The following is a 14,225-nucleotide window of genomic DNA, read 5'->3' on the forward strand; positions in this document are numbered from 1 at the left end:
AATGCATGTGCTGTTCCTTCTCTCTCATTGTCAACAGATGTTTTCTCCACAGTATTTAGGAATTCATCACACCTTTTTGCTGAACTTTATTTACACATTCTTGTTCTTGTTATTTTAAATGTCATCATGCCCCCTACGCCAGTCTTTCCACTATTACTTTGTTGTGTATTGACATGGGTCAGTGTCTCTTAGTTTAGGGTTGTCAACAGATACTAGCTTTTTCTTTTTCTCCAATGTTCTTAATAAAAATCTTAAATGAAGTGTAGCATTCTTGAAGAATCTTCCTTCAGCCTCATTACTTTTTAGGAGCTTCTTTTAAAATTTTTTTATCCACGTGTTATAAAAATTTTAAAAATACTAAAATATAAAAAATTAAAAGAGCAGAGTTTTGAATGATGAAATAGTCACCAAAGTAGTAGACTGCGCTGAGATAACTGGCATTAACTGCAAATGCACAAGGTGCAAAGCCAGGTGCCACTTTGGTGTGTAGTGTAGTGACTGCTGGTTAAGGCAAGTACCTGCATGCTGAGATAACAGATATCTCCCATGTTTGTTCGGCTCTCTGGCTTGCAATTGTATCAGCCAGAAACTCAGAGGTTGCTCAAGAGATTAGGCACATAAGAGACATAAATATTTGAACTGAATGGCATCATAGCTACGTATCAAACTCTTGAATATCCTTCTCTTTTGAGTGATTCATGTTATAACAATCTTTCAAGTCCCATCATACAGACTTGCAGGTTAGAAGGGAAGGACCACTTGGGAAATGAAGAAGGCTGTACGAAGATGTAAAGTATTTCTATTTAGACTGTTGGCTTTTAATTGCAGTTGAGCCTGTATTTATTTTGTTCTTGTGGATGAATTTATTCAAATACCCTAATTGGGTATTGCCAGGGAACCTCTGAATGCAGAACTGACTTGGCAACTGCATCTTTTCAGACCTGCATCTCCAAAGGGAGTTGAACTCTTCACAGGAAGTATTTTTATTTAGCTGTGCAGGTAAAAACACTGCTAGACCTAAACCGAGCTGAATTTGCAGCCTAAAATGGGGACTGTTGTGCTAAAAAGCATTTCCTTTCAGAGAGAAGACTTGAGCACCTCAAGTGCTCAAGTGTGCTTTTGGTATGGAAAGCTCCTTTCAAGGCTATATGTGACATGCATGACACCATGTTTGCAGAGTAGTTTTTGACAACTGAGCTTTTTTTTATAGTACCATCAACCCAGAAAATTTCAGCAGATTGATCAGTTCTGGGCTGCTTCTTTATTTTCTTCCTCTGGCAGCACTCAGCTACAGGTCTGTGAGTTGGCAGTATTCTTACTCATCCATAGAGTTCCTTGATTGCATTTGAAGCCATAGTGGTGTGCCCCTCTGGCCTCCAACATCACATCTGGTCCTCAGAGACAGGAGCATTTTGCTGGTCAGCTGAACAATTCAGAGTTTTGAAATATGGGACTCCATCATGTTTTACTGTTAACCCCCAGCCACGATGAAAGCATTAATGTTTGAGCATTCGAGGTCAGTTGAATATACCTAGGAATTAAGCGTGCAGTGTCCTGTTAAGGTGAAGGTGGAATGAAGGAGTCATGTGCCTGTACCTGTATTTAGAAACCATGATAAGCCTGAAATCCTCATTACTTACAAATCTGAACTGCTAGGGGATTTGTGACACTTGAGCAAGCAGGAAATAAGCAACAGACGGGGTTTTCTTCCTTTAAAATTACACAGGTATTTATACATTTGAAATAATTTATTTACTTTCTGTATCATATCTCCCTCTCACCCAGTTGCAAAACTCATCAATAAAAGCACAATCTCGTTACTTAGCAGGTGGGTTTTAGGAGGCTGGGTAGAATTCTTACACTTTTGTGTGAAACAGAAGTTTACTGTACATGACAAGAATATCCATGCTGTCAGCCTTATTTTTCTGAGGAAACATGCAACAAAAGCACCCATAGTGTTTAAAAATGCTGAAGAATATTTTGTTCCTTGGCATGACTCTATTTACACTGGAAGTAGGACCTATTCCACCAACAAAAAGTCGAGAATGCCTCCTTCATTCTGATAAGCAAGCCTTCTATCGATTATAATTTGATTATGTTGAACTTAAAGTATCTTCAGTAGGGCATCCATGGCCCTACTCTGTGTGGGACTGCAGCCTTTGGCTGTCTCTGCAGGTAGTGCTATTTGCTTGTTTATCTACCCAGTAAATCCAAGTTTCATCCCTTTCAAAAGCCATCAGCAAAATAACTTGCCAAATTAAATCTTAATTCATCTCAGACTGATCAAAGGTAGAATTCTCTGGCTGCATGCAAAGGAGGAAGGTGGGTAGAGTGGCATAGACACAGAAGTGTGGGTATGGGAGAAGAGGTCACAGGGTTTTTTTTTTACATGGAAGAACCAATTAGTGGCCAAGCTGTAGTATGCAGCACAAGGCTTACTTAGTTTGTGCTTTATATTTAATTAGAGTAGCCATGTTGGAGGGATGTTCTATTTTATTTTTTTATTTTTTTTAATCTAATGGCTTGAGTTATGAAAGCACTCATGTGCACATGTTGTACTGAAACTATACTTTTTTAACAGAGCCATTTCCATGCTAGGGGGTCTGTGCTGTTCTACCTGTGGAATTAATGCAGCAAAGCCACAGCAGATTTTTGGGTTTTTGTTACTTTCTGATGGTCAGCCAGGGCTCTGTATGTTCACTTACAATTTTAATAAATGAACTTTCCTGAATATGTCACTTTGATGGTAAGAAGCATAACATATCAGCTGACATATGTATGATAGGTTGTATGTGCTCAAAGCAAATCCCAGTATACAGTTTTGTATTTTAACTTGTAAACCCCCATTAAAAAGTATTAATATGCTTGAAGTTATCTGTGTATTAAATACCAAGACTCATAAAACTGAAAATGTAACTGGAAATCTTAACTTCCCATACAAAAAGCCAGGCGAGGAAATAGTAGCAATTCTTCCCATTGTGGCCTTTCAGTACTTAAAGAGAGCTTTAAAAATAAAAGTGGAGAGCAACTACTTACAGGAGCAGATAGTGATAGGACAAGGGGGAATGGTTTTACATTAAAATAGGGGACACTTAGATGAGATGTCAGGAAGAAATTCTTTACTCAGAGGATAGTGAGGCAGTGGAACAGGCTGCCCAAGAAGTTGTGGGTGCCATGTCCCTGGAAGTGTTCAAGGCCAGGTCAGGATATCTGAAAGGTCCCAGACTTGGTTTGAAAGAGTGACCCTGCCACCACTGCTAGTAGTGTATTCAAACTGCAAATCAGTCTTACTAAAAACACTTGCTATATTTTTAATTGGAATTTGAGTTGTCCTAATTTGTAGGTATTGCTTTTTTTAAGACTTTCTCTATTACATTGAAAAGCCTACAATGCCTGGTGTGTTCGCTCTGTGAAGTGGTTAACTTTGCTTTTAATTTTTCTTGCATAAATGCTACAAATAAAGAGGTTCCTTACAGAACTCATTTTTTCTAAGTAGTGTTTCTAACCTTTTCTTTCATGTCCTTTCCGGTTCTTCAACTTTCTGCCTGAATTATAAATATCGGAGCTGGGTGCAGTTTTCTAATGTTTTGAGTTATGTTTCTAATATTATGAGTTTTCTCAGTTTTGCTAATACTATAATCAGAGATGATATACTCTCTCTTCAGTAGTGAATATATCCAAGGATTGCTTTGGCTTTTTCTGAGCTAAGGTATGCTTGCTCTGGATTTATTTTATTTGCAACTTAAGATACTGCAAAATTGAGGGTTTTTTCAAAAGTTCAACTCCATTAAGTGTTGGGATTTAAAAAAATATATCATAGTAGAAAGAAGCACTGACAGCAGGCTTTGATACTGTTCAAAAATACAGTATAATACACATTCAGCATAGGTGGCAACATAAAGAATGTGTTGGTGTAAGATGTGTTTTGGGAGTAAAGGAAATTAAATGAAGAACGTAATGTACAGTGGTAATTTTTGTCTACCTTTGAGGGATGCTTAGAAAATGCAACCTTGGTTGCTTTTCCTGTGTTCACGTTCAGAAGACTGGAGTGCTTTACTAAGATGTCAGTTCATGGCTAGTGGAGAAGTCTCATTCATCTTACAGTTCTAAAAGCTATTGCTTAAGAATAAAACTAATTTTCTTGTTATCTTCTTCAAGCTTGAAATAAGAGGATCGTGGCTTTCATTCCCCTTCTATTCAGACCAAAGTTTTAGATTGGTTGCCTTATTCCAGTGCCAGACGAGAACCACACGTGTTGGTCCAGCTCTCTGTTTTAAGGTGCTTCTGTCCAGTCTGAAGTAATGTTCTCGGTAGTCCCCATGGTGTAACTGTAGCATTCTTTTCAAGAGCTGATGAAAATGTAACACTGAGGTTTTTCTTAAGCTTGAGAGGTTATCACAGCTGTGTTTTGTGCTGAGGTGTTAAGAATAATCTTGTCAGTGCAGTCAACTGATAAAATACCTATTCTTTCTAATGCTGGAGTTAAAAACAGATCCAGGAATCCTTATTTAGCTGAAGTCATCAGTTATTAAGACTCATTATACAGTTGTAAGTTTTTTTCTAAAGTTTGTTTCCTCAACAGGCATGATAAGCAGTTGTACTTTTCAATGCTTGTTCTTGAATTTCCTCTGGCTTTGAGGAAATTAGTGATAAGTCTGTCAAAGGGTTCTGTGGGTTAAAAACCTTGGCTCCTGGGACCATCGTCAGCCCCATGAGCTGCAGACTTCTCCAAAGCTCTTTAGACAGGCACAATTCATGGGGTGCAATGACTGGAGTCAGGCCAGGCTGTTTGAAAACAGCCGAGAGGGAAATACTGTGTGTGTGCTGTGTGTTGGTGGCTGTCAGCTCACCGATACTGTGAAAAAACTGCTGTTCCAGCAGATAGGAAGAGGTGAGAAAGGGAAGAGCTGGCCAACAGTATTTGGCTCAGTTATGTCTAAGCTATATGAGAGTGGTTTGGTATCTATAACTTTAAGCTGGACTAGTTTTAAATGATGCAAGTGTCTCTACTGAGCAGCACATAACAGAGCTGGTATGTAAATAAATAACATAGCCAGTTTCATTCTCTGTAACTAGAATGTCTGAAAGTTGCATTTGTGTTTTCCAACATGCTGCTAAATTCAGTTTGTTTCTCTGAGGGGTTACACATGAAGTCTTTTTTCCTTTGTATTTCATCTCTGCTGTCTGTAATGTCTGGAAGGATTACATCTTTGCCTGCCTTTCCATTGTCTTTCCAATTAACAAGCATCCTTCTTCAGTTTCCAAATGGCAGGTAGCTACTACATCTGCTCAGAATCCCACTGTGCTCTGTGAAATGGGAAACCAAAGGCTCTTTCAGCTCCCTGGGATCTGTTATCCAAGTTTGGGACCAGAACCAAAAGATGAATACAGGCAGATGGCATTATGTAGAAACAAATACTGCCTCTTTGTGCTTGATGGAAAGGTGTTAATAGTAAGTCATTTCTCAAGATACATTATTCTAAATTTTGTGTAGTCTCAGCCAATAAGGATCTATAAAATGCTTGCATTCCCATTTTTAAAGATAGTTCTACCATCTAAAATAAATTTGGTTTCCTTATGTTTTCTAAAAGCTAATGTTCAATTGTGAATGATACAGCTGATGGTGGTTGTGGTGTGAGTTCAGTACCCCAGGACAGAAGTTCTCAGTCAGTTTAGTTTGAAGGAAAAGATAAAATATAGCTTGGGCCTGTTTTGGGTTGCTTGGTTTGTTAGATGTTTTTTCTGTTCCCTGGAAAATTAGGAACTTGTGTTTTAAAAATAATGTAGTTAAGAAGTTTTAGCTTGCCCTTTAACCACATCGCTGGAGAATGTCACTCTGGCCAGGACACCTGCAGGGGTCACTCTGGTCTGATACTGCAGAAAGAATTGGCAGTACTCTTGGGTTTCCTCCTTTTCCTGTTGTGGGTTCCTGATTTCTTCCCAAATGTAGGTTGTTCAGCCTTTAATATAAGGCTTATGATGTAGATACTCAGAAGACACAAAAGCTGGTGTGTTTAAATGTTTATTTCCACCCACCCCGCCCCCCCCCCCCCTCCCCCAAAGGCACATGATGGTATCTCTTTTGGGTTTGACTTCAAATGTAGGACTGAGTGCTTTTCACGAAATTCTGTTCATGGAAACCTCTGAATTTTCTTGCCTGCTCTATCTCCCTCCTGGATTCCAATGAAGTCTGGTAGCAAATGGCATCTCCAGCAAGGAGACATTCTTGATTGTTGCTTGGTGGTATAAAAATGAACTATTTCTGCTACTATGAGAGGAGACAGAACATTATTATCCCATCACACACACACACACCCCCCAGTTCTCATGGATGTTACAAACATATACTTGTGAATAAAATACTTTGCATTGCCTAGTCTATGAAAAAAGTCAAACCAGCTAGTTTTTAACTTTCCAGTTGATTTAGATCTTCAAGACAAATCATTCTGACCCAGGCTCTTTGTAGGCTCTTGAAATAATAGAAATGCTGGAAGATAAGCAACAGAGCTGAGGTCTTGTTTGGGGTATTTTTGTAACACAAATTTAGTTCCACTAGGAATGTGTATATTCAACCTGACATATGCACAACAGACTGGAAAGATTTTTTTTTTTAAACTTCAGTAGCTCTTGATTCCTAGAGATAATTTAAGACTATAAGAGTATTGCTTCTTAAACTTTTATTTTTGGAACCTCTTAATCTATTTGTAACAGAGAACAAGGTCATAGAGTCCCTACAAGCTTTATCCTTATTTCCTACAAATCTTATTACTGTTCTGGAGCACAAGCAGTCAGTTATGTCCGAGTCCTGGATATTCTGGTAAGATCCAGAGATGTACTAACTGTTGTGACAGGGGGACAATGAATTGTAGTGTTAGGAATGTCTCTGCCAGAACAAGTTTCTAGCTTAGTGACTGCATGCCACAGGCAGTGCTGTGTTAGTAACCAAAAGCCCTTTGAACGAGGAAAAAAGTACTTTCATGTGGTCACCTGTGTTGTACAGTAGCAATAAAGTAGTTGGCAACCGGTGAAGCTGGCTTTTCCTGTTTGCTGCTTAACTCAGACAGAGCCACAGGGCTACACTGCTGCTCAGGGTCAGGATTTTGATGAGGAAGGAGCAGGATGAGTTCCATGTGGGATGCTGCCCACACTGCCCTCTATTACCCTCCCTTAGCAAGGCATCCAAAATCCATAGGCAGATACTTGGAACAACAGACTGGGCAAAGCACCCAGGTAAAGCAACAAAGGGAAAACTGAGAGGAAAGTGCAGAAAGCCTTGGATCAGTTGACAAAAGCACTTGAAGATGCCAAGTTGCATATTGAGAAACTGTTTTCCTGGAATTTAGTAATAAATTAATAATGCAATAATAATTCATAAAACAAGATTTCATTTGTTGCCTTCCTGAAAATGTGATGAAAAATAATGTAGTGTGTGATCGTAAATGTAGTATGTCATAATAAAAATTATGACTTCTGTTTGACCATTTTAAGAAATAAAGGAAACAACCTGGCTATGTGTTTTTTTTCAGAGGAATGATATTTTGTCAGAGACATTCCTATAAACCACCTAGATCAACAGATACACAATATAATTAGCCAATTTTTTTAATTAGTAAGTGGTAGATTGGGAGCAGTTACTGACTCAGGTTTGTTCTGAGTAATCAGCTGTGCAGTATTTTGCCAGATTATTGAGAGGGGAAAAATGATTAAGATACTAATTAAATGTGGCTCATGCAAATCGAGAAATTTCAAATAATTTGTAAGATACAAGATATGTAAGGAATATAAAGCTAATGTGTTTCAGTGGTAGGTGAGTAAAAATAATTGCACTGTATTTTGTGAAAAACAGCTCTGTGGTGTGGGGGAGAGGTAGGCTTATGTAGACTTGGTTATAAACAAGCATATTTTGACTTCTGGGCAGAGCATCCAATTATAAAATATTAGGAAAGTAGGGCACACAGTGAAGCATTTGCAGTTAGGGAGAGCTGCAGGATTTTTGCTGAGGGGACATTTTCAGAGGGCTTAATGACTGGGAATCCCTAGTAAATAAGAAGGGAATAGAAGAGCCATGTAGGTTAAATGTTACCAAGCACTTAGGCACGGAACCAAGTTACAAAATTATCTTCCCTAGTGAAACCGGATGTGAACTGTGAAAGGTGTTCCTTGTAAGTGATCTGTGGAAGTTTTGCAGAAATATGAGGTCCTCCAGGAATGCTTCTGAAGGATTTGGAAATGTGGCTTTCCTAATTTGAGGAGCTAATTTTATATACATACATTTATGTATAAAAGTATATACACAGGAAAAAGAAATAGGAAACTATAATTACATATTAATTGTCATAATTATAATTAATACTCACATGAACTATAATTAACACATAATAATTACATGTAAAATGTCTTGACTGCCCATTCTTTTAACCTAACTTCTGTTGTGTACTGGCAGCTAATATCCTGGAAACCCCTGCTACTCAGTTTTTGTCATTTGCATAAATGGTTAATCACTCCTCTCACTAGTTCTGCAGCAGCGCTGGGCTGAACATTGCAGTGCTGTGTACCAGGGCACATGGGAGCTGCTCCTGCTCCACGAGAAACAGCAGGGGGCTGCCCCAGATAGATGAATGGATCCCTTTTTCTTTTCTGTGCAGTAGTACAATCTAACAGACTTGAATGAAATTTTAATTTACACCAAAGCTTCCTGGCTGCTTCAGTAATTTGTGGAGTGACATAACCATGTTGCCTGTCTGTTAACTTTTTGCTTCCCAGCTCTCAAAGAAGCTGGGTGGGTGTCCAGTTGTGTTCTTGAGATCCTGACATTTACTTTTCTGTACAGATTAAAAATAGCAGCTGCTGTTGGTTTCAGCATATCAGATGATTGCAGCAGAGCAGAATGAGTGGACTGCTGTCCTTCCTCCTGAGGACATTTGCCACTGGTAACCTGAAGAAATTTTCAGTACTCACATGTTTCAGGAGCACAAATAAAGAGGAAAAAATGGTTTGTGAATGTATGAGAGGAGGAGGAAGGATAGGAAAGGGAAAAGGCTTGTTCTGTTACTTTTTATTTGACATGTGATTAGACTTCACTTGCATTCACGCAGCATTTTAAAAAAATATGTACTCAGCCAATACTGTTACTGTTACTGCATTCCAGTTCAAAAATGAGCACAGCACTAATAAAACACGTGGAGAAAGAGAGGGTTTTGTGTTGGCTCTGAGGTCATGGTGTGTTTTCAATACACTTTTCCATGGGATTACTTGTGATTTAGCTGTTGGAGCTTCCCGTACAAGCAATTGAAAAGCAGATGGATAAAGAATATATATGAGTGGCAGTGACTCTTAGGTGTGTAGAGGATTTTTACATCTCACTCTTCAGAGGGAACAAAGGATCCCAGACAGAAAGCTAACTCCTAAAGCTCCATGGGTACTGCAAGCTCTGCAGTACCATTAAAAACTCCTGTAGATGTTCTAGAGTTTGGACAGAACAAATGTAGAGCAAATGAGGCGGGAAGTCTGTTCAGGAAAACCACTGGCACAGGAAAGAGTAGAATATTAAACTGCTCTTATGAAATTACAGAAATACAAGTGGTTAAACATGTACTGCATAGTTCGGACATATTTTTAAACTTACCTGTGGCACTGGGAGGTTTTATTAGAATTATTTCAGGCAAATAGACTTTGCTCTGATTCCTCCACCTTTATGTGGACCATTGGCCTATGCTGTATGTGTTTGGGGACATTGGCAGAAACCGGTTAAGACAGAAAAACCTGAATTGCAGCTTTGCAGAATCAGTGAAGGAAAGAAAGGCATACGGAGGCATTTGTGTTGCTACTGGTTTATTTCCATAAACAAAAGTTAATAACATAGGTCTTATCAGCAAAGTGCCTGTGAACTATCAAAAGTTCTTCCCAGGACTGGAGTGGCCAAGTCCAGCGTAAATGTTTCTGTCAACATATAAACCCAAAACACAAATTTCTTAAACATTTCTTAAATTTCTTCTTCTCTGTATGATTCTTGTGTCATACTGTGGCATCTGAATACTTATGACTTGAAACTACATCTGTTTCTTCCCTTAAATATACCCAAAGCAACTCATTTATAGAGCTGAGACACTCATTATTCAGCCTGCACCTTGGTAATGAAAATGCTTACCAACTGACAAACAGGCTGTGGACTGACAGCCAGAGTGCTCTGTTCTTAATTGTGAATTTACCAGTTACTGCAGGAATGCAGCTCGCTCTTCAATCCCTGTCTTGCAGGTAAATTAAGTAGGAAGAGATGCTGCCTGAGGGATCTGTCATTTACTTTCTTTCAGAATTATTCTATGAAAAGTGAGATTTTCTTGGCTCAGAGAAAAGAGAGGAAAACCCCTACCTTAATGGCTAGGTCACACTTTATAAGATGGGGAGTAGCTGGCTTCCAGCACCCCTGCACAACATTCTCTGGGGAATTTGCATTTCCAGTTCGACTGGACCTGGTCTAAAAGCTACAGGTTATTGTGGTGGTTTGGGTTTTTTGTTAAAAAACCTGTCTGGGTGTTGTGTGGACTGGGAGTTGTGCAGCCCCCACACAGGAAGGAGGTGGTGGTTATATTGAACTGTCTATTAGTAACACTTTTGTAGTTTAAGTTAGCTAATCCTTCCTTGAGAAGGAAGAATGAGTTGCCAAAAAACATCAGAGAGAAAGAAGATATTTCTGTAGGCATGAATGAAGTGTTTGTGCAGAGGTATCAGCCTTGGCTGAAAGAGCAGCACCCTATGACCACAGTGCAGAGATCTTCATGCTGTGGGTTAATTTACTTCACCTTGGGATTCTTGGGCTCAGCATGCCTTTATACATTCAGCTGCAGAGGACATGCTCTTCAATTTCATGAAAAAATCACGTGCACAAATTCCTGAGTTTTGATTTCTTCTCTCCAAGATTATTACAGTCCTGCAATGTTGGGCCTGAAAACTGATCAGGAAGTTCTTGGAGAACTTGTGAAAATGAAAGTTCCAGCTGTGGCAGAGCTGATGGAAAGACATGGAGTCATGTGGACCCTAGTGGTGTCACGCTGGTTTATATGCCTATTCATTGACATTCTTCCAGTAGAGGTAATTGTAACATAAAGTTCTCTTACTACACCCCTAATTATTTCATTTGTACTGCTTTAATAATAATTGCTTACTGGAAATCACGATTAATCTGAATTCACTCCTTTCTTACAGACTGTGCTCCGAATATGGGATTGTTTATTCTATGAAGGGTCAAAGATCATCTTCCGTGTGGCCTTAACACTGATTAAGCAAAACCAAGCTTTTATTTTGGAAGCCACAAATTTCCCTGACATTTGTGATAAATTTAAGCAGATCACCAAAGGAACATTTGTAACAGAGTGTCACAGCTTCATGCAGGTAAATTCTCTGCATCTTTTAGTCATTCAAAAACAAACCCAAGTCTGACTTAGAAATGTTTTTCACTGAGCAAAAGATGAATAGAGTTAAGAGAAACATAGCTGTTGGGATTGTTTTTTAAGTAAGAGACTCAAACATTTCTAATAAATATGTTAATATGTTAACTAATTTCTATTTAATAATTATTATCAATTCAATAATGTATTTAATAGTCATTATCCAATTCCATATATAGCAATACATCCACATTATCTGTCATACAGAGAAAATAATTATTTTTTTACCTTTTTACCAGTTAAGGCAGGAAGTCTGATGAGAAAATAATTTTAGTGTGTTTTTCCAGTGAACTACGGTTATTGATCCTGTGCTTTTTTTCATATGAACTGTTAATACAGTGTTGTAGAATAAGCACAAAGTGAATTTTAAGCTTACACTGATAAATGGCTGTAGTGCCCAAACACACAGCATTCTGTTTAGAACAAGCTGGTAGCAGCAGGTTCCCATTTCCAGACAAAAACTCATTAAGTTGAATGTCCAAGTGCTATGACAGTCTGCAATCTAAGAGTTATTATTTTAAATTACTAATACAGTGGGTGCCACATCAGTATAAAACATTAGATTCAGGATGATGGAAACATCAAAGGTGACAGCTGCAAAACAAGTAACAGGAACAGTCTGTCATAAATCACGTGGTCCACTCCATGTCATTGTTTGCTCAGTGTGAACAAAACAATGTCCTGGAGGGTGACATTTACCCCCAAAGTCTTTCATGCTCATGGCACATCTCTCTGCATAGCTCAGTCACAGTAGGATGTCATTTACACTAACTTTCATTATTGTTCATATAGAAGAAAAATTAGCTTAACTTACTGACACTTTTAAGTCGCTTAATTAAAGGAGCAAGAAAAACATCACAGGTACAGCTTTAATTTAGAAGGGAGATGTTTGAGGGTTTTTTCCATTCCATACACGTTTAGAATAAGAATTTTATTAAATTTTAACTACCTTAAGAACATCTGTTCAGACTTCCCTCTCCCCTCTTTAATTGTGTTAAATTTTACACCAGCTATTTTTAGAAAATCAACCACCTTTTTCTTACAGTTACCCTGAGTAGAAGAATTTTAACTGTTATTTACCATAGTAATGGGGCTTTGAAGGCAGTTAGATAAACAGAGGTTAGGTTTTTCTGTAACTTTGAAACATGAACTTTTGAGCTTGGATGTTTGTTGGGTTGGGCTTTTTTCAGCAGTACAGGTATTAGTACCAGTAGAGGTGATGACAAGTACCTTTGTGCCTCCTCCCCCAGAAGAGAACCTTAGTTTTTTAGCCAGAAAGCTGTTCTGAACTGGTTCAATTACAGTCTCATCTCTTGAGCTGTCATTTAACAGCTCCAGAGAACTGAGGTACCCACACACCTTAACTGTAGCTTGAAGTGCATAAACCTGTAGCTTTGCTTCACAGTTTTATTCACTCAAAAGTTCCAGGTGAAGTAGTGGAAACAAATGTATTTTTCTTGAACAAGTGAAAACAAAAGCAAAAAAGTAATTGAAGATGTGTGATGGCATTCAGAATGCATCAAGTTCTTATATCCATATTCATTACTCCCCTGGAAAGCCTGGTAGAGGAGCAAAGGTAGTGTTGGAGGGATTAAAACTGATTTTTTGCAGTAGGATCACACTGGTTTCTTTGTATTCCAGAGCCTGAACCACCTTTGCTAGCACCATACAGGAAGTGCACTGGTGTTTTGTCACATTATCCAGGGCAGTGTAGTATGTTCTAAATATGCTACTTTCCACCACCTGCCATCTAAAATAATCTCAACTGGACACACATTCAAAGCAGATTTTCTATTGCTGCTTTTGTGTAATTTTCTGCACTTGTTATGAGCTGCAGGTTTACTGTGTGTTTACAGCTCAGTAGATTAAGTTACCCTGTTACAGGAAGGCCAAAGAGCAGTGAGCAATTTCATAGTATTCCATCGAAGCAGGGATTTCACACCTCAGAAAATATGTGAGAATTCTAGCATGATGTCCAAAGCCAGCATTTTAACTAAGAATTTTCTTCATTTGCCCTCAGAAAATATTCACGGATCCTGGAAGCTTATCCATGGCAACAATCGACAAACTCCGAGAGACTTGCAGGGAGAGGTTGCTTTCTCAGGGATAATGTGCCAGATGTAACCAGGTGGTCAGATACTACAGCAATTGACACATTCCTCTATTTCCACTGATTAAAGCACACTTTAAGCTTTCCATTAATTAATTGACACTTGACCAATTTTTCCTGCCTTTCAAGTAAGTGTGTTAACACTTTGTACTGTATGTCAGATTTGATATCTGGAACTGGTGGTTCTGTTATTGTTTGTTGGTGGTGTGTTGTTTTTATTTTTTAAGGATTATCTCTTCAGACTAGAATGTGATCAATGTCAGGACCCTCCTTTTAAAAAATAGTCCCAGGGAATTTTGTAATATTAAAAGCAAACAGATGTATAAAATTATGTATTACTGTGTTAACTGTGACACCATTACCATTTGTACAAAATAAATTAATTTAATTTGTCAGAACCTGTTCCTTGGTGTAGAGAATAAAATATGTGATGCCAGTCATTGGCTGGAATACACTGTTCTCACTTAAGGAACTCAAATACAGCTAAGTGCAGGGCAAGAGAGCAATCAGTGATCTTCACTGGCAGTTGATCTATGATGTGTGAGACAGAGCAGCTGTAGTGCAATTCTCCCATGGCTATGTCCCTAAAAATTTGAGGAGAAACATTTCTAAAGATCATCCATGAACAGACTTCTTTCACAGGGGAAGATACTGGTAGTTCCAAAGTCTGC

At 38.5% G+C, this 14,225-nt stretch overlaps 1 protein-coding gene across 2 annotated transcripts in view; it reads left to right on the top strand.

Moving 5' to 3' along the window:
* The window catches only part of GRTP1 (growth hormone regulated TBC protein 1), a 33,928-nt gene extending 19,938 nt beyond the window's left edge, over positions 1 to 13,990 (top strand). For both annotated transcript variants that reach the window (XM_014885127.2, XM_088160136.1), the window contains 3 exons: positions 10,916 to 11,088; positions 11,203 to 11,388; positions 13,465 to 13,990. In XM_014885127.2, the coding sequence (XP_014740613.1) occupies positions 10,916 to 11,088; positions 11,203 to 11,388; positions 13,465 to 13,554 (449 nt within the window). In that variant the 3' untranslated portion in view covers positions 13,555 to 13,990. The remainder of the gene's footprint in view (positions 1 to 10,915; positions 11,089 to 11,202; positions 11,389 to 13,464) is intronic.
* Positions 13,991 to 14,225: the final 235 nt, after the last annotated feature.

The sequence above is a fragment of the Sturnus vulgaris genome, chromosome 2, assembly GCF_052056855.1.
Source record: "Sturnus vulgaris isolate bStuVul1 chromosome 2, bStuVul1.hap1, whole genome shotgun sequence".
Lineage (NCBI taxonomy): Eukaryota > Metazoa > Chordata > Aves > Passeriformes > Sturnidae > Sturnus > Sturnus vulgaris.